At 42.6% G+C, this 20,005-nt stretch overlaps 1 protein-coding gene across 1 annotated transcript in view; it reads left to right on the forward strand.

The window, feature by feature from the left end:
- Positions 1-20,005, forward strand: part of LOC126285136 (cytochrome P450 6j1-like) — a 106,928-nt gene that overhangs the window by 44,922 nt on the left and 42,001 nt on the right. Inside the window, exons 4-5 of the mRNA XM_049984456.1 lie at positions 7,046-7,193; positions 12,870-13,091. Coding sequence (XP_049840413.1) covers positions 7,046-7,193; positions 12,870-13,091 — 370 coding nt within the window. The remainder of the gene's footprint in view (positions 1-7,045; positions 7,194-12,869; positions 13,092-20,005) is intronic.

Here is a 20,005-nt window from a genome sequence, read left to right on the forward strand (position 1 = left end):
CGGTCATCCTGCAGACATCTATTTAAGGATCTAGGGATCCTCACAGTAACCTCACAGTATATATATTCCCTTATGAAATTTGTTGATAATAATCCAACCCAATTCAAAAGTAATAGCAGTGTGCATACCTATAACACCAGGAGAAAGGATGATCTTCACTATGCAGGGTTAAATCTGACTTTGGCACAGAAAGGGGTAAATTATGCTGCCACAAAAGTCTTTGGGCACCTACCAAACAGCATCAAAAGCCTGACAGATAGCCAACTAACATTTAAAAATAAATTAAAAGAATTTCTAGATGACAACTCCTTCTACTCATTGGCTGAATTTTTAGATATAAAGTAAGTAAAAAAAAAAAAAAAAAAAAAAAAAAAAAAAAAAAAAAAAAACTTAATCATTAGTGTCATGCAATATTTTGTGTAATGTAATTTCTTGTACAGACATCTTTTATTAACCTGACACGTTCCACATCATTACGAAGTGTCGTATTCATGATCTATGGAACAAGTATTAATCTAATCTAATCTAATCTAATCTCATCTCATCTTTTTCATTAACAGCTCGTTCATTAGACCATTGATTCAAAAGTTTGTGGCCGCTGCCACGAAAACGTACAACTCGGGGAGTTTTTGGCATTGTGGCAAACAAGACCCCGATCATCGAAGTGTTACGTCAGTTTATTTTTCAGAGTTTTTATAGTCATTGTCTCTGCTTCTGGTAGAAATTCATTAACTTTCTGCAACAAATTGAGCAGCGAAAATTGACATTCCTCTCAACTATCTATAAATTTACATAATTCTTGAAAAGCGGCATCAAAGTTGGTATCTTGACGGTGGCCTCTTTTCTGAACAGAGGAGGAAGCTCGACACTAATTTAGCGTAGCAGTCTTGATGATAACGCGACTCTGCAGCTACTAAACACAAAACACCGTTGACGCCTTCAGCAACCTTTCTACCGAAATCATCATCGCGTTTCACTGCTTTCTCAAGCAGCGTAGCCTATGTTTCAGAGTTATAGAGCGAACTTCAAACCTTCCACGGTGTTTATGGAATGTTTTTTTTTTTTTTGTTTCCGCCTCTGTGTCACACTTTTCAGCACATATAGTGTGTTCCCTGCCGCCGTTGGATAAGCAGCTGCCAACAGAAAGACGTATACTCTTAGCTCATTTATTTGCTACATAGTTTAATTCTTAATTGCTTTGCGTGTTTTTGGTATTTTCTTGTTTAATTCATAAATTTCGAGCGCATTATAGTACTTTAGAGTTGTAGCATCGCGTTTTAGTACCTGAACAGTGTAAATTCGCGTAGTCGTCTGTCTTCTATTTTTGTTTTGAACGGCCAGTGTCGGTTGGTCACAGCCAGTGTGTTCCCTGCCGCCGTTGGATAAGCAGCTGCCAGCAGCAAATCGTATACTCTTAGCTCACTTTTTGATACATAGTTTAATTCTTAATTTCTTTGTGTGTTTTTGGTACTTGCATTTTTAATTCATAAATTTAGGGCGTATTATAGTATTTGAGAGTTGTAGCATCGCGTTTTAGTACCTGAATAGTGTAAAATCGCGTAGTCTCCTTCCGCCGCCGAGCAGTGTGTCAGCAGTGCGCAAGTAGCAGCATTACTGCATTTTCTAGGCAATCTTGTTTTTTAATAACCGTTTAAATTTTGTGTCGAATTGTTTGTGCTCCTGTAGATTAGTTCAGACGTTCTTTGCACAACAGTTTTTAGCATGGATAGGGACTGCAACTGCTGTGTTCGGATGCAGGCTGAGTTGGCATCCCTTCGCTCCCAGCTTCAGGCAGTGTTGGCTTCCGTCACACAGCTTGAGGCTGTTGCCAATGGCCATCACTGTGGGGGTCCAGGTGGGGGTTTGTCGGAGACAGCTAGCTCGTCCCACGCATCCCCCGATCGGACTACGGCTGTGGCTGCCCGGGATACTGCCCACATTGAGGCTGATCCCTCACCTGTGGTAGAGTGGGAGGTCGTCTCGAGGTGTGGCAGGGGGCGAAAGGCATTCTGGAGGGCTGAACGGAAGGCCTCTCCAGTTTGCCTGATGAACCGGTTTCAGGCTCTGTCTCTGGCTGATACTGATCTTCGGCCAGACATGGCTGCTTGTCCTGTTCCAGAGGTTGCACCTCAGTCTGCAAGATCCGGGCAGTCGCAGAGGGTGGGCTTACTGGTAGTTAGGAGCTCCAATGTCAGGCGCGTAGTAGAGAACCTTAGGGATATGGCAGCAAGAGAGGGGAAGAAAACCAATGTGCACTCCGTGTGCATACCGGGGGGAGTCATTCGAGATGTGGAAAGGGTCCTTCCGGTTGCCATGAAGGGTACAGGGTGCACCCACCTGCAGGTGGTCGTTCATGTCGGCACCAATGATGTGTGTCGCTATGGATCGGAGGAAATCCTCTCTGGCTTCCAGCGGCTATCTGATTTGGTGAAGACTGCCAGTCTCGCTAGCGGGATGAAAGCAGAGCTCACCATCTGCAGCATCTTCGACAGGACTGACTGCGGACCTTTTGTACAGAGCCGAGTGGAGGGTCTGAATCAGAGGCTGAGACGGTTCTGCGACCGTGTGGGCTGCAGATTCCTCGACTTGCGCCATAGGGTGGTGGGGTTTCGGGTTCCGCTGGATGGGTTAGGAGTCCACTACATGCAGCAAGCGGCTACACGGGTAGCAGGGGCTGTGTGGCGTGGACTGGGCGGTTTCTAAGGTTAGATGGCCTCGGACAAGTACAGAAAGGGCAACAGCTTCAAAGGGTGCGGGGCAAAGTCAGGACATGCGGGGGACGAAGCAGCAATCGGTATTGTAATTGTAAACTGTCGAAGCTGCATTGGTAAAGTACTGGAACGTCAAGCGCTGATAGAAAGCACCGAAGCTGAAATCGTTATAGGTACAGAAAGCTGGCTGAAGCCAGAGATAAATTGAGCCGAAATTTTTACAAAGGCACAGACGGTGTTTAGAAAGGATAGATCGCATGCAGCCGGTGGTGGCGTGTTTGTCGCTGTTAGTAGTAGATTATCCTGTAGTGAAGTAGAAGTGAATAGTTCCTGCGAAATATTATGGGTGGAGGTTACAGTCAACAACCGAGCTAGGTTAATAATTGGCTCCTTTTACCGACCTCCCGACTCAGCAGCATTAGTGGCAGAACAGCTGCGAGAAAATTTGGAATACATTTCACATAAATTTTCTCAGCATATTATAGTCTTAGGTGGAGATTTCAATTTACCAGATATAGACGGGGACACTCAGATGTTTAGGACGGGTGGGAGGGACAGGGCATCGAGTGACATTATACTGAGTGTACTATCCGAAAATTACCTCGAGCAATTAAACAGTGAACCGACTCGTGGAGATAACATCTTGGACCTACTGATAGCAAACAGACCCCAACTTTTCGACTCTGTAAGTGCAGAACAGGGAATCAGTGATCATAAGGCCGTTGCAGCATCCCTGAATATGGAAGTAAATAGGAATATAAAAAAGGGGAGGAAGGTTTATCAGTTTAGCAAGAGTAATAGAAGGCAGATTTCAGACTAACTAACAGATCAAAACGAAAATTTCTGTCCCGACACTGATAATGTTCAGTGTTTATGGAAAAAGTTCAAGGTAATCGTAAAATGCGTTTTAGACAGGTACGTGCCAAATAAAACTGTGAGGGACGGGAAAAACCCACTGTGGTTCAACAACAAAGTTAGGAAACTACTGCGAAAGCAAAGAGAGCTTCACTCCACGTTTAAACGCAGCCAAAACCTCTCAGACAAACAGAAGCTAAACGATGTCAAAGCTAGCGTAAGGAGGGCTATGCGTGAAGCGTTCAGTGAATTCGAAAGTAAAATTCCCTGTACCAACTTGACAGAAAATCCTAGGAAGTTCTGGTCCTACGTTAAATCAGTAAGTGGCTCGAAACAGCATATCCAGACACTCCGGGATGATGATGGCATTGAAACAGAGGATGGCACGCGTAAAGCTGAAATACTAAACACCTTTTCCCAAAGCTGTTTCACAGAGGAAGACCGCACTGCAGTTCCTTCTCTAAATCCTCGCACAAACGAAAAAATGGCTGTCATCGAAATAAGGGTCCAAGGAATAGAAAAGCAACTGGAATCACTCAACAGAGGAAAGTCCACTGGACCTGATAGGATACCAATTCGATTCTACACAGAGTACGCGAAAGAACTTGCCGCCCTTCTAACAGCCGTGTACTGCAAGTCTCTAGAGGAAAGGAAGGTTCCAAATGATTGGAAAAGAGCGCAGGTATTCCCAGTCTTCAAGAAGGGTCGTCGCGCAGATGCGCAAAACTATAGACCTATTTCTCTGACGTCGATTGTTGTAGAATTTTAGAACATGTTTTTTGCTCGAGTATCATGTCGTTTTTGGAAACCCAGAATCTACTCTGTAGGAATCAACATGGATTCCGGAAACAGCGATCGTGTGGTACCCAACTCGCTTTATTTGTTCATGAAACCCAGAAAATATTAGATACAGGCTCCCAGGTAGATGCTATTTTCCTTGACTTCCGAAAGGCGTTCGATACAGTTCCGCACTGTCGTCTGATAAACAAAGTAAGAGCCTACGGAATATCAGACCAGCTGTGTGGCTGGATTGAAGAGTTTTTAGCAATAAGAACACAGCACGTTGTTATCAATGGAGAGACGTCTACAGACGTTAAGGTAACGTCTGGCGTGCCGCAGGGGAGTGTTATGGGACCATTGCTTTTCACAATATATGTAAATGGCCTAGTAGATAGTGTCGGAAGTTCCATGCGGCTTTTCGCGGATGATGCTGTAGTATACAGAGAAGTTGCAGCATTAGAAAATTGTAGCGAAATGCAGGAAGATCTGCAGCGGATAGGCACTTGGTGCAGGGAGTGGCAACGGGCCCTTAACATAGACAAATGTAATGTATTGCGAAACATAGAAAGAAGGATCCTTTATTGTATGATTATATGATAGCGGAACAAACACTGGTAGCAGTTACTTCTCTAAAATATCTGGGAGTATGCGTACAGAACGATTTGAAGTGGAATGATCATATAAAATTAATTGTTGGTAAGGCGGGTACCAGGTTGAGATTCATTGGGAGAGTCCTTAGAAAATGTAGTCCATCAACAAAGGAGGTGGCTTACAAAACACTCGTTCGACCTATACTTGAGTATTGCTCATCACTGTGGGATCCGTACCAGATCGGGTTGACGGAGGAGATAGAGAAGATCCAAAGAAGAGCGGCGCGTTTCGTCACATGGTTATTTGGTAACCGTGATAGCGTTACGGAGATGTTTAGCAAACTCAAGTGGCAGACTCTGCAAGAGCGGCGCTCTGCATTGCGGTGTAGCTTGCTCGCCAGGTTTCGAGAGGGTGCGTTTCTGGATGAGGTATCGAATATATTGCTTCCCCCTACTTATACCTCCCGAGGAGATCACGAATGTAAAATTCGAGCTCGCACGGAGGCTTTCAGACAGTCGTTCTTCAAGCGAACCATACGCGGCTGGAATAGAAGTGGGAGGTAATGACAGTGGCACGTAAAGTGCCCTCCGCCACACACCGTTGGGTGGCTTGCGGAGTATAAATGTAGATGTTGATGTAGATATCAAACAGCCTTTTCTAAAACTGAATGGATAAGAGGAACAGGATCTCAAACGTTTATCAGCTACTTGTGTAACATTCTGATTAATTAGTTTCCTTATATTATGTTCTTTAATACATTCACGTCGACATACCTTATGCACGTCAATCAGTCCAGCGTTCTGTAGAACATTATGAACTCCATCCTTCCGTTCCTTGCTGACGCGTATCAGAGTTCCAAGCCCTTTCGTCACTACTGATGTCTCTGCTTCCGAATCAGATTTATCACAAATTAAACTGGTAGTAGGCTATAGCATTATTGTTTTCTCAATCCAGACAAAAGAAAAGTGACTAAGAAGAAGCACTTCGTAGCACCACAAACTGAAGAATCCGGCCACAAAAACAGAACACCCTGGCACTACTTTGACAGTTCGCAACATTAACTCAACTGAACTGGACACTGGGTAGGAAGAAACGGCAGCGACAATAGTGGTAGGGGAGCGCTGAATGATTGGGTAGGGGAACTTGACGTTTTCATTGTTGGCGCGTACTCCTGATTTCATTAATACTGATCACAAAAGAAATATTATCAAATAGAATATATAGGCCACGAAATATTTCCATACACGTAATTACATTTTTCACTTAAATACTTTGCTAAGCATAAAAAACTGCAAACTTTTACGTTAACAGAATACTGTTCCAACGCTTATTCCTCAAATACCATCCGTATAAGTGAAAAGATGCACAAGATCGTTTTCCTGTACAATTTTGCGAGGAATATATTTACTAATAAGAGCTCTGTTCGAAACATGAGCCTTTTTGCGTATAAATTTAAAATATGGTAAAAATTTACTTTCAGAGGTGATAAAAGGGAGACGCCACGCCCCCCCCCCCCTGAAGTGGAAATTTTCTGTTTCTTATTACTATATCCCAAATGAGTATTTTCCGGAAGTTTCAAAATTTTATAAATTTTTCCGCATTTGCTGATTTTCTTACTAATTTGTCTGGGATATTACTATTTATTTCTACCAACCGAAGTAAAATGCTGTACTGTGCTGTCTTTCGCAAGTAGGTACTCAAGACCAGTAACCTTTACAGATTTATATTGAAGGTTGTTGAACAAAATGGTGGAGGTTTGTAGAAAGGAGCGAGGACACTATAAAAAAAAATAGTTCAAATGGCTCTGAGCACTATGGGACTTAACTTCTGAGGTCATCAGTCCCCTAGAACTTAGAACTACTTACACCTAACTAACCTAAGGACATCACACACATCCATGCCCGAGGCAGGATTCGAACCTGCGACCGTAGCGGTCGCGCGGTTCCAGACTGTAGCGCCTATAACCGCTCGGCCACTTCGGCTGCCAGACACTATCATATCTCTTATATTCTGAAGTATATGTAACATCAGCAGTGCCAGTTCAAGGCTCACAAAATGTTCCTCTCAGGTTTTTTGTTTCTGTTAATATGTTCTTCTACAAATTTCAGGTGATGGATCATCGGAAGAAAACGGGAGAGGTACGAGGCGATGTAGTGGACGCGGTGCTACGCATCTTCGATGACCAGGATGCTGAAACAGGCAAAGCACCTGCAATGGATGAAGCCTGGGAACAATCAACAGAGCAGCAAGATGAGGGTAAATTCGATGATGGCCATTCACGAAACACAAAACACACGTTCATCAGTATGGAACGTATATGCTAAATGGGTATATCAGAAAAGGTCTGCTATGTGCTATTCCAGAAAGATGTGTATTGAAAATTTTGTTAATGGTGTTTTATCTCCCTGTAACGAACCAGGAGTGTGTTCCTTTGACGTACTCACGAAACACCTGTGTTGTTCGTTCGCTATGTCACTCTCCAGCAAAAAATATTTCGCAGTGTCGTCGTCTGTTTTGATAGGTGCACGCTACGGCAACTTAAGAAGTGTTAAAATGTCCCTGATGGATATCTTACTCAAGTGACATCCATGTCTAGTCAAAGTTCGTAGTCACCGAGCACACGTGACCAACCCATTGTGCAGTTACTGCTCTTTTACGGACAACACAACACTCGCACCCCATTTTATACTGGCGGGTTCGAATCTCGCGACATCTAGTGGCCAATTCCGCATTACGCAGGATGTTTGGATTCTTTTAATCAGATAGTGCTGTTCAGTAGACCCAGTTTCATGACAATGCCATATGTTTCTTACCATGAACCACTTTTATTTGTCATCGATATTCTTTCTCACAAAATATATACGCAGATTTCAGCGCTTTTTATGTCTACTTTCGAAATACATGTTAGTAGAGTGGACAGAATTCCTTTTTTCTTCTGGGAGTGGCAACTCACCTACAGTTTTGTAACGAAAAATAAACTTCCTGGCCGGAAAGTTGAGGATCTGGTTTCTAGATCCGGTGCGGCACAGAGGTTTAGTCTCCCAGGAAGCTTCAATCCAACGCAAACGCCGCTGCAAAATGAAATGAGCCCTTCCAGGAACGTTTATAAGCCATGTGTACATGTTATTTTGCTGGGAGACCGGTGATGTTCCGATAAACACCAATACTTTCTGTACTGACATTTTTAGTAGGTTTTGGTATTGGCTGGTAACACGAAAAAAAGTGATTGTAATTCATAGGTCCATCGCTAGTGGAAGTTTGTAGAGCTCTGAGCTTTCTAGATCTTTCAGTTGTAATCAGAATATCAGAGAATGTCGAAATAAGAGGTGTGATCAGTAACTAATGCAGCACATTTTTCTGAAATCAGGTTGGTTTTATTCAGGATTCCCGTACATATTACTCCCAAATCTTTTGGCTGCAAAACTCTATTTTTAACATAATCTCCTTTCAGTGCGAAGACCTTAAGACACCTTACTGGGAGGACCTCTATTTCCACATGGTACCAACTTTGTATTGTATGTTAACCGGGACCTACAAACGACGGAGAGGTTCCGTCCCCGCCGCAGCCGCAGTGGTCCACAACCCCACGACGGCTACCGCGGTCCACTTCACCTCCACTTCACCCCTCCGCCGCCCCACACCGAACCCGGGGTTATTGTGCGGTTCGGCCCCCAGTGGGCCCCCCAGGGAACGTCTCACACCAGACGAGTGTAACCCCTATGTTTGCGTGTTAATGGTGGTGTACGCGGAGAACTTCTTTGCGCAGCAATCGCCGGCATAGTGTAACTGAGGCGGAATAAGGGGAACCAGCCTGCATTCTCCGAGGCAGATGGAAAATCGCCTAAAAACGATCCACAGACTGGCCGGTTCACCGGACCTCGACAATAATCCACCGGGCGGATTCGTGCCGGGGTGGTACCAACTTACTTGTCAACGTCAGAGCCAACGTTTTGCTTCCTCAATAAACTCTCCTTCATCCACATACTATTCTCGCGGACTGCTTCCTTCGTTGGGCAAAATAGATGGAAGTCAGAAGGTGGGGGATCCGGGGTGTATGGTGGATAAGCAGGAACCGCCTATCGACGTTTTGTGAGCTTCTCTCAGGTGCACAGACTCATGTGAGGCATTGCATTGTCATGGAGAAGAAGTTCAATTGCATTTTTATGGAGACGAACAGACTGAAATCCTTCCTTCAAATTGCTGAAGGAGCACAATAGACTTAAGGGATGATCGTTACACCATGAGGGAGGACGTCAAATAGAATAACCCCTTCACAGTTCCAGAAGACCATAGACATGACTTTACTAGCTGAGGACGGGGGCTTTGAATTTTTTCTTCAGATGACAGGCGATGTGGCAGCACTACATAGACTGTCGTTTGTTTTCGGTCCAAAGTGACGAGCCCATGTTTCATTGCCTGTGACGATGTTAGACTAAAAAATGTCACGATCAGCCTCGTAATGAGCAAGCAATTCCGCACAGATGGTCCTACATTGCTCTTTATGGTCCACTATTAGGCTGCGATGGACCCAGCTGGCACACTCACCTGTGAATACCCCAGCTGGTGGACGAGTATGTCAACACTACCAACAGGGATGTCCAGTTGAGCAGCGAGCTGTTTGATAGTGATCCGCTGAACATGTCGAATGAGTGTGTCCACACGTTCCAACACTGCAGGAGTCACAGGTGAGAGAGCCCAGCCAGTACGTGGGAGATCGGATTGGCAATCTCGTTGGGATGACGACAGGCGACTCGCCCAACGACTCAGAGTGCTTTTGTTCACTCCGTAGACATTGTGTAGCGCCGTCTTAGTTTTGAGGCTTCGCCACAAATAGGCTCTTCGTGTACTTTCTACTTGCCATCATCCGTAATATTCGTGACTTTTCGGAAACTGAAATGTCATGTGGCGGGGAAGGTGCGAATTCAATTTGCTTATGTTTTGCTTTTTTTGTCAAGGCTCTAGGGGGAAGTGAGAGGCAGCTTCCTTCCCGTGCTCTTCGTTGCTTAGTGCAATGAGTCCAACTAGTTGCAGTTACTGCCTGAAAAGTGTCTATTTAGGTGAACTTTTTTTTTTTAAATAGTTAAACCCTAATCTTCCTTCCTTATTTTTGTGAGTAATTTTGGTTGTTTGAAGTTTCATCCTGTGTTGCTTTACTTTTGTGACAAATGTTTTTCATGTTTACTATCAAGAAAGTGTTGGCAACTATTTTCTGAACTCATAACTGAACTCATGTCGTAGAAACCGTGATCTGTTGTTATAATTAATAAATATCGTTTGTATTACTTCTTTTATTACCGACTATCGGTTTCAGTATGCGCTGCAGATCACCTTCAGACCAGTTCTTTAATGTGCGTGAAATCCTATGGGACTTACCTGCTAAGGTCATCAGTCCCTAAGCTTACACACTACGTAACCTAAATTATCCTTAGGACAAACACACACACCCATGCCCAAGGGAGGACTCGAACCTCCGCCGGGACCAGCCGCACAGTCCACGAATGTAGCGCCTTTAGACCGCTCGGCTAATCCCGCGCGGCTGAACTAGTTCGAACAGGAAAAAGACGTAACAACAATAAAATTCAAAAGTGTGATATTAAAAACACTACTAACAGAGGTTGCACGATCAATAACAAAATGAGACTAACACATACAAAGGTTGTGGGTGGAACGAAAAAAAATTTTGATTAGCTGCCTGACGTGTGCATATATCATACGCTAGTACATGAAACACAACGTCAAAGAGAGGTCTCCATCACAAAATAAAAGAAGATAAATAATGAAGTCACGAATTAAAAGTCGTGAAAGTTAACACATTTAAGCAGATATGTGTTATAAAACAAAAGATAAAACGCAGATGTAAAAAGTTACCTCACACTACAGTGTGAATCGTACATTTTCGTTCTTGTTTTTTACATTTCAAAGAGAGTGAAAAATTAACAAACTTATCCAATCCGTCGTTCACGTGACAAAATAAAAGGCGTCTCTCATCCTAGAATTGGAACTTAATCAGATTATTTCGTAGAACTGGAGCATTAGCCATCCCAATAGTTTCTTGTAGCCTCTCCTCAAGATAGACGGATTCGCGGCATTTGGTGTTATACCTGCGCTGGGACAATGACATCTTTACAAGATTGGTCAATCATAACAGAATCTCTGTGTTCAACCTTGATGCTGTAGAATGAACATAGGCCCCTGATAGGCACTGCTGTCAGCTGTATCAGGACATGAATCAACATAGTTTCACTCTTCTGTCTGTTAAAACACAACTTTAAGAACTGGTTTTCATTGTAATGAATGAGAATAAAAATATACTGAGGACCTTTACTGGAAGTTAAAAAACGGGTCAGGGAAAGAGGGAACACAGCTATAAAATTAACTACAGCTTTGGGCAATACTACAGTTATTTTTGTAACTATATTGCCTCCTTTACTTACCGCTTTTTAATTTCCAGAAAGTTCCTCAGTATATTTTTATTCCCATTCATCAAAACGAATGTCAGTTCTTAGAGGGCAACAGGCAGAAGACTCAAACTATGCAGTAAGCTACGTTTGTGACGTTTTCACAGTCTTTCAAATCTACAAACAAGAACGTAAATGTAAAATTCACTCTATACTCTGTGGTTGTTTTTTACATCTGTATTTTATCTTTGTCATATATCGTATGTACTGAAATGTTTTGCATTATCATGTATTTAATTCCTAATTTAGGGTTTTTTTCGTATTGACTTAACAGGATCACGAAATAGCCTCAGTCACTCTCCTTTCTTTGTAGTTGTTTCCTGTTATACCAATACTCTCATTCTGAGCTGTGTTGTCTTTCCTTTCTTCTCTTCTTTTTGCTCCGGGTTTCTTATTTCTTCTACACTGCAAGCCTTATACATTTAGTGTTTCAGTCTTTAAAATGTTTCTTCCTGTTATTATCGATTCTTTGATGTTCTTTCTTTCCAGTTTTTCTTTATTTCCATGCTATTGCAAATTCCTTTTTCCAGAAATACGCGAACATTTGTTTCGTTAACCGGTACTCATTCATTCGGTAGAGGTGTCCAAAAGAGATTAATCTTCATTTAGACATTACTTCTGATATGTTTTCTACTTTTATAGATATCATTATTCGTCATTTTAAAACCAGCTGCAGTTTATATTGAACCCATTATTTTTCTAATATTTCGTCTTTAAAGTATCCTTATTCTGTCCAGCATATAGATCGTTGCACAGGCTCATCTATACCACTGTGGCATACTATTTTAGCATCGTTTTTCTAGATACGTGTTTTTTGTTGTAAATATTGTTTGTCAAACTGTAAGCTCTTTCCATTTTGTAACTCATACGCCTATTGCAAATTTTTCTGGTTCCATTGAATAGTTTTTTAAGGTATTTAAATTTACATACTCGCTCTGTGTTACCTATTTGTGTTCCTATGAATTGTGGTTTGCTTGTTAGCATTATGTGGGCTATTATTGGTTTTAAGTTAAATATCTGTTCTGTACGGGTTCTTCCCTTTCGAAAATTGCTCTGATATTCTTGATTTCGTTATTTATTTTATTGTATGATGAAGAAATCTCTTTCGTGCTATTTTAATACACCAGCCTATGCCATATGTACAGGTCACGTGACCACACGAATTTTGTTATCCCACTCACAACTTTTGTATTTGCAGTTTGTTAACAAACTACATTTTACAGCGCCAGGTATGTGTGGAACTCATCTTGTTATTAATTGAGCAGCCCCTGGTAGTAGTATTTGTAATATCACACTTCTGTAATTTTTATTGTTGCCTCGTTTTCCTATTGCATCTAGACCTGAAGATGATCTGCAGCGCTAATTAAAACCGGTAGTTGGTAAAAGAAGTGATCCGGACAGTGCAGATGTATTACTCCAAGACAGATTACCTCACCAAAACATACTTTTTCATCATTCACTTTTTCCTTTTTAGTTATGGATGTCATAAAAGCAGTTTCAAACATAATGATCTTCTTGGAGGGGGGATTCGACACGACATCTTCGGTATTGACGTTTGCGCTGTATGAGCTGGCCTTCCATCAAGATGTCCAAGAAAAACTGCGCCAGGAGATCCAGATGGTGACGGCGAAGCACAGAGGACAGCTCACCTATGCTGCAGTGATGGAAATGACTTTCCTCGACAACACCATGAGTGGTGAGTAATCTAATGCCATGACTGCTGTAACTTTTCAAAAAGAAGCGTTGATATATATGTCACTGGAAGGAGTGTGGGATCCAAAGGCATGTACATCCATTGACCCAAAACATTGATGTCACTGAAAATTATAGGCAGTGTCGACCAATGGATCCGTTATTTATAACACATGGCCTGACAAAAGAAAAGCAAAACACTCAGAATACACTGTTGGATGCCAATTTAACTTCGTACATGCACACACCATTACAGAGTATGTAAATGACTTCTATGACATGTAGGTTGGTCATTGGAACACATTAGCGTTGTTCGTGTTTAGTTTCGTTACCAGGCCTCGTAGGATAAGGGGCATGAACAGCGTCAGACGTTGAGTGATCGCGGTAAAGAACATGGCTATACCATGTACTCGTGTCTGTCAGCAAACAACTGACAGAATTTGAAAGTTGCCTTATTATGGCTTTTTTGGGCTGGTTGGCTGAATCGTGCAATATTCAGCATTCCGCCTTCAGGCCACAAGTAGCCCATCAACCATCCGACCGCCGCGTCATCCTCAGCTGAAGATGCGAAGAAGAGGGGCGTGCGGTCAGCACACAGCGCTCCTGGTCGTTATGATGGTTTTCTTTGACCGGTGGCACTACTATTCGGTCGAGTAGCTCCTCAGTTGGCACCACGAGCCTGAGTTCACCCCGAAAAATGGCAACAGCACATGGCGGCCCAGATGGTGCCATCCAAGTGCTGGCCACGCCCGACAGCGCTTAACTTCTGTGATCTGACGTACAATGTGCAGACTTTTGGGCAATCCAGATGTCAACAGTAGCCCGATGTAGGATTGCATGGCAATGTCAGAGTAGGCATACTCATTGTCAAGGTTACATTCGACCAAGTTTGATCACCGGAAGGAATGATCGCCATATTGGGCACCGACCACATTTTAATACCTTCAAATAGGCGTTTGACATCCAAGAATAAGTAATGGACTTCCGTATCTCTCTGTGTCATCCCACCTCATTCGTCAGATACTTGCAGCAGTCAGACTAGGGTCTCACTGTCCATGTGTAGGTTGCTGTTAACATCACAACACACAATGGTGCACCTGGAGTGGTGTCATGACCAGAATGCATGTACTGCTGCGGAGTGTCATCACATTGTGTTCAGAGATTAATCTCAGCTCTGCATGACCTCGAATGACCGTCGTCGAGAAATAATGTACAAAAGGCCAATTCTTCCAGTGTTCTGCAGAAGCACAGCGGTGTCAATCCTGGAGTCATGGTGTGGAGAGCACTCAGTTATTGCTTCAGGTCATGGGTAGTAGTGAATGAGAACTCTCACTGCACAGTAGTACCTCACAGACATTCAACATCCCATGTATCACATCTGTGAGGCAGCATCGTGGTGCCATTTTCCAACAGCGTAATGCTCGCCAACGAATGGCACTACTGCAGGCAGGATTGGTACTACGAGATGCCACAGAGGTAGCTGTGGTACATGTTTCCATCCCCGACACTCCTTACTGTGGTTGATACAGTGTCTAAAGGATAGATAGAGACTTGGCTGGAGATACTTGCATCTGATTCGGTCAAGTCTTCACAAAACTCAGCTGACCAGATTTCGGAGTGACTTGAAAGTTTTTCAGGATCGCTGGTTGCAGATGAGCTGGGATGACGAGCATTCATTTCCGTTCCATCGGATCATAGTTCCTCTTATGTAATTTTCGGTTTACTAGTCGGAATCCTCCTTTAGTTGGTTCCTCATTCCTTAAGGTTCTTGGACTTTCAGCAATACCGGATCTTCCCTCTCTTCAACAGCAATGTCATTTATACTGTGATGAGTGAGATTTCTGCTGCAGTGCCGCTGTATTCTGCTGAAGAACTCCTTGAAAGGCAGTCAGAATCCTTTTCTTTACACCCGTTTTCGTACACAATTTTTATTCATTACTCTTCAAACCTCACTGCTCATCTCATCAGTCGACATAACGGATCCTTCAGGCTAGACAGCTAGCATGGAGAATGGTGACTGCCACACCAGTGAATGTTTTGCCATATCAATTAGACCAGAACTTGTTGATGGCTCAAACATCAGTAAGGCACTCTTTGTCGATTGTAGAATAGTTCATCTCAGACTTTTAGATTGCTCTGGAAACATAATCTATTACCTTTAGAGCACTTTACTGAATTTGTATTAAACTGCCCCTACCCCTATCGGTATGAAGTTCGGTCTCAGCTAGAGATATAACGGACCCGCTAAGGTCAAGAAAAGATATTTCTTGCAAGTTGTTCCAGAAAAATATGGCATCTTTCTGCAGTAGTTCCTGCAAAGGAAGGACTTTGGTACAAAAGTCCTTCATGAATCATCAGTAATACGAGCACATTCTAAGAACTTCTCATCTCATGAATGTGCCGAAGAGTCGTGAAGTCTGAGACTACTCCTATTTTCTTTGGATTTGGACGAGCTACATCGTCATTTACTGGGTACTCCAAGATTTTTATTTATTGGACAATAAAGAGACATATTTTCGAATTCAACACATTAAAATATGATTGTCATGCGGCTTAGATGTCATTCAGGAAACGGCAGTGCCATCCAGACAGAAAAAACGTCGTCTGTTTAAGGTGTCGAAATATGTTGCCCATCATACCTTCAGGGGTGTCTGGAGCATCACACAGTTCAAATGGTATACCTTTGAACTCATATATAACCTGTCAGGAGTTATGAAGGTAGCAGTTTTCCACTCATCCTCATCAGCTTCGATTTTCCAGTAGCCTGCTTGCATATGAATATTTGAGAAATACTTTGAGCCTTTCAAGCAGTCCAGAATGACATTTATTTGTGGTAATATATAGATATGTTTCTTCGTGATTTTTCTAAACTCACAGAAACTCCTATTCCATCCTCCTTCATAAAGACCAAGGATTGTCTGAAGGCTCAATGATGTAGCCTTGCAGAATCTCTCCCACTTTCTCCCGGATTCCCCTCGTTCAGCCAGCGACTCTCTCTATGGACGTTGGCTAATTGGTGTAGAACTCCCAGTATTGACACAGTGTCTGACCATGTGTTGCTTCCTGTGTTTTCACTTCATTCAGGATTGAAAGCATCCGAAAATAACGCAAAATGGATATTACTCAGCAAAGTTGTTCCTTGGTCCTTTGGCAGTTCTGTAATAGATTTCTCCCCTGCGTTGCCTGTGGTGGTAGCGAAGCATGATTATTCATAGATGACACTACCGTACTTCCTGGACTGATTCGGCCTGCCGTGAGCACATGTCTAGAGATGAGTTTCTGCGTTCATGAAAATATCAACATTATCCTCCTCCTCCTCCTCCTAACATAATAATAATAATATATGATGATAATAATATACGATAATGTGATCATAATGATATGATAATAATATGATTATGATATGATAATATAAAAGTGATACGATAATATAATAATTCTTGAGGGTATTTTTGTTCTGCCATTGCAGCTACAAAAATGCGTGATTTATTTTTCACCAGATGCGTTTTGCTTGATTGAGGCAAAGCATTGTCGGTGTAATTAAGTTATTTACATTTTGATTTGTTTTAAGAATGAAAACAGTTCGTTAAGGATATGTTGATTTGTACTTACGATGATGTTTGCTTGATTCCTCGCATTTCCTGAAGTAAGAGAGAAATCAAGCGAAAATCACCGTAAGTACAAATCAATATTCTTAACGAACTGTTTTCGATCTTAAACAAATCCGAATTAAGTAACTTGATTACAGACAACTGATGATGCTTTACCTCATTAAAGCGAAACGCGTCTGATGAAAAAAATTACGCATTTATGTAGTTGCAACGGCAGAACAAAAATATCCTCAAGAATTGTAAAGCAACTACAGACTATTTGGGTACACAAATGAAGAATTTAATAATAATAGTTCTATTACTATGCTGAGACATAATTTTGTAATCAGTAAAAACATATGACAGCTTGAGAAGGCGTTTAAAATGCGACCTATCGTATAGAGAAAATAGGTCTAACGAAACACTAAAGCAGTTGAATAAGCATGGCTGTTGCAAAGGTTAGTGGTACACAGGTCTCATTGACCAGCTGTATTGTTTATGATCATCACTAGAAAGTATACTGCTTTTACCGTCGATAAAATCTTTACTGTTTAAATGTGCATCTCGATTGATAACTGGATCCTTCTTGTTGATGATGGCTGTATAACGATGTCTTCAATGACAAAACAACAGCTTAGAGCAATCTTAATTACTTGTGCTTGTTGGAGTAGCTTCGTCGATCTGGAGCTCTCATCTTCCACAGCCCATGATTGCTTGTGATGCCTAAAGAAGACCCATCCGAGAATAACGTCATGACTGCATCCTGTTAAAACTACAAATTCGAATAGCTGTGTTCTTCTTTAGCTGGCGACCATAAACGTTCGACATTACAGAAAAAGAAGCCACTGAGTAGCACCTGGACTGGTTGGCCGTCGATGAAGGGTCGATGAGATATGCTGTCATCTTAGTACCTCGTCCAGGGAGGATTTTCATCTGTGGCAGCTAAACCTCCATAGACGGCCGCCTTGCTAAGGTTCTCTCAATTCGGCAGCTAGGTGAGCGGCCGGTAACTCTGTACGGCGAAAGGGAACGACAATGGAAATCTGAGAAGCGAGCTCGTCCAGGGTACGGCGATGAACCTCGTCCCTAAGGGCAACTATAATTGTCTGCAGATGACCGGCGTGAATAGGACTGTTGTGGTGACTGGCTTTAGTGGTGTACTAGTCGTCGCGACTTGTGGCTTAATAGTCATCGAAAACTTGACTGCTTTGTCTGTTGTATCTCACGAGCCCAGAACATCCACAGTGGAAACAGACTGGTGCATTGTCCTCCATCCTCAAAATGTCTGTTCTTCTGTGGAGCGATTCTCCTGTAGTTGCTTGTACGTGTGTTAGTCTGATGATGGATTTTCATTTGATGGAAGTGGGGTGAATCCGAGTTGGCAGAATTTATTCTTCCGGGTGCGTTAGATGGGTGATGAATATTGGAGTTAAAGACATACCTCTTCCTCATTCTCTTTTAGCTCCTCCACTTGACATTCAAGGCTGCTCTCTCTCTCTGTTGTGTACTCGGTCCGACACTTCTGGTTACCAAATACTGTAGTACCTCTTCTCCTACTCTCCATCTTATGAGAGAAGAGAGCTCTCGGAGATCTTCCACCACTGCCATAGGGACTATATTCGCCAATAGGTCATATGTCTTTCGTCATATTCTTCTCGGTTGCATTTCCTCAATTTCTGGCACCTTCTGATGAATTCCTCATCTGTTGTGACCTCCTTTTACCAGAAGATTTTGGTGAATGCCCTTTGCAACTCCTTTCATCAATCGAGAGATTTTGTCGGGTTCTGTCACGTTGGGACTCAAATCTGCATATACGACTGTGCCGTATCCCTTTGCTGCTGATTCTCACCAATGTTTCCTTGGCTTGGAGTGGAATTTGTCCCAACATTTGTTTTTTTTTTCTTCATTGTTATCGAACCACATTTGCCAAACACATGCTACCGTCTGTGCAGGCGACGGCTTTGACGTTGCCTAATTGGAGCCATAGTGATATAAAGGTTTTCAAATGTTCGGCGCCTGCACCAAACAGTAACACGTAACTACGCTTATGTCCAAATCCGAAAGCTGGGTTGTCAATGAAATAAAACACTTAGAACTGGAGTCATGTTCATTAAGAACACCAACGTACAGCCAGAACAGGTCTGATCTCCTGGACAATGTGTGAAGCTATTTATATGAGTATAAACATCGAACATTCGACATAAAAAATTATAAACATAAAATACTTAAAATATCTTCCAGAAACCATAAAAACGAAACAATAAATAATTGATTGTTGTCTGCTTTGAAGCAGCGACGAGAATCACGCTAGGCAGCGACACTGACCGTTACACCACAGTGATGGCATGGGACCTCGCTGCAATATGAATACAAGCAGACAGAATGGGTTGATAGTGTAAAATTCTTGTGGAAACAACTTGATACGTCCTGAAACGAACAAAGCGGCCGTCCATATTTGGTTAATAAAGAGCTGGTTCGCATGATACGGAACTAGCAATGGAAATCAGAAAGTTTACAGTATCCGAACATCGTAAGAACTTTCAGCAAATTTCTAGACCATGTCTTAATTAAACTGTTTTTGAAAAACTGTACTTTCAAGAACTGTCTGCTTGGTGGGTTCCACAATCTCTTGCAGGGCAGAACAAAAAGAAGTCTGGGCGGCGCTTTTGATTTGTTTGAAACGTTACAAGAAAGGTGCTGGTGATTTTCTAAAATAGTGACTGGGAAGGAGACTTAGGTCGCTTATGAAATCCCTCAATCGAAAGAAAGGAACGGAAGCGCTCTGCGTCGGCAACAGGTTGAACACTAAAGCCAAGTAAATCCGGACAGCATGGAAGGGACACGTGCACAGTCCTTTGGGATAGACACAACACTCTACTGGTGCATTTCTTGCGGCAAGGAGAAACAATCAATGCAAATGGTTGCTGTGAGACACTCACGAAAATTTGTCACGTAGTACGGTGTAAGCGCCGCGGAAAGCTCTCGGACGGTACTGTTTTGGTTCAAAACAATGTCCGCATCACGCTTCAAACATGACACGAGAACTCTCACAGGATTTCGACTAGAGTAAGTCTCACCAACCTCCGTACAGCGCTGACCTCGCCCCTTGCTCCTTCCATCTCTTCTAGCACCTGTAAACGTCCCTTCCTAGTCAAAACCTCAAAGAACATGCTACCATATGGCTGGCAATACAGGCGGCAACGTTTTGTGAGAAAGGCATAAAAAAATTGTGCGTTGCTATGTCAAGTGCCTACGAAATGGTGGAGTAACGTAGAAAGACAGCTTGTGGTTTGTAGTTCGTTTGCAACAAATACTTTTTCTGTATCTG

Source organism: Schistocerca gregaria, chromosome 8, assembly GCF_023897955.1.
Source record: "Schistocerca gregaria isolate iqSchGreg1 chromosome 8, iqSchGreg1.2, whole genome shotgun sequence".
In the NCBI taxonomy this organism is placed as follows: Eukaryota; Metazoa; Arthropoda; class Insecta; order Orthoptera; family Acrididae; genus Schistocerca; species Schistocerca gregaria.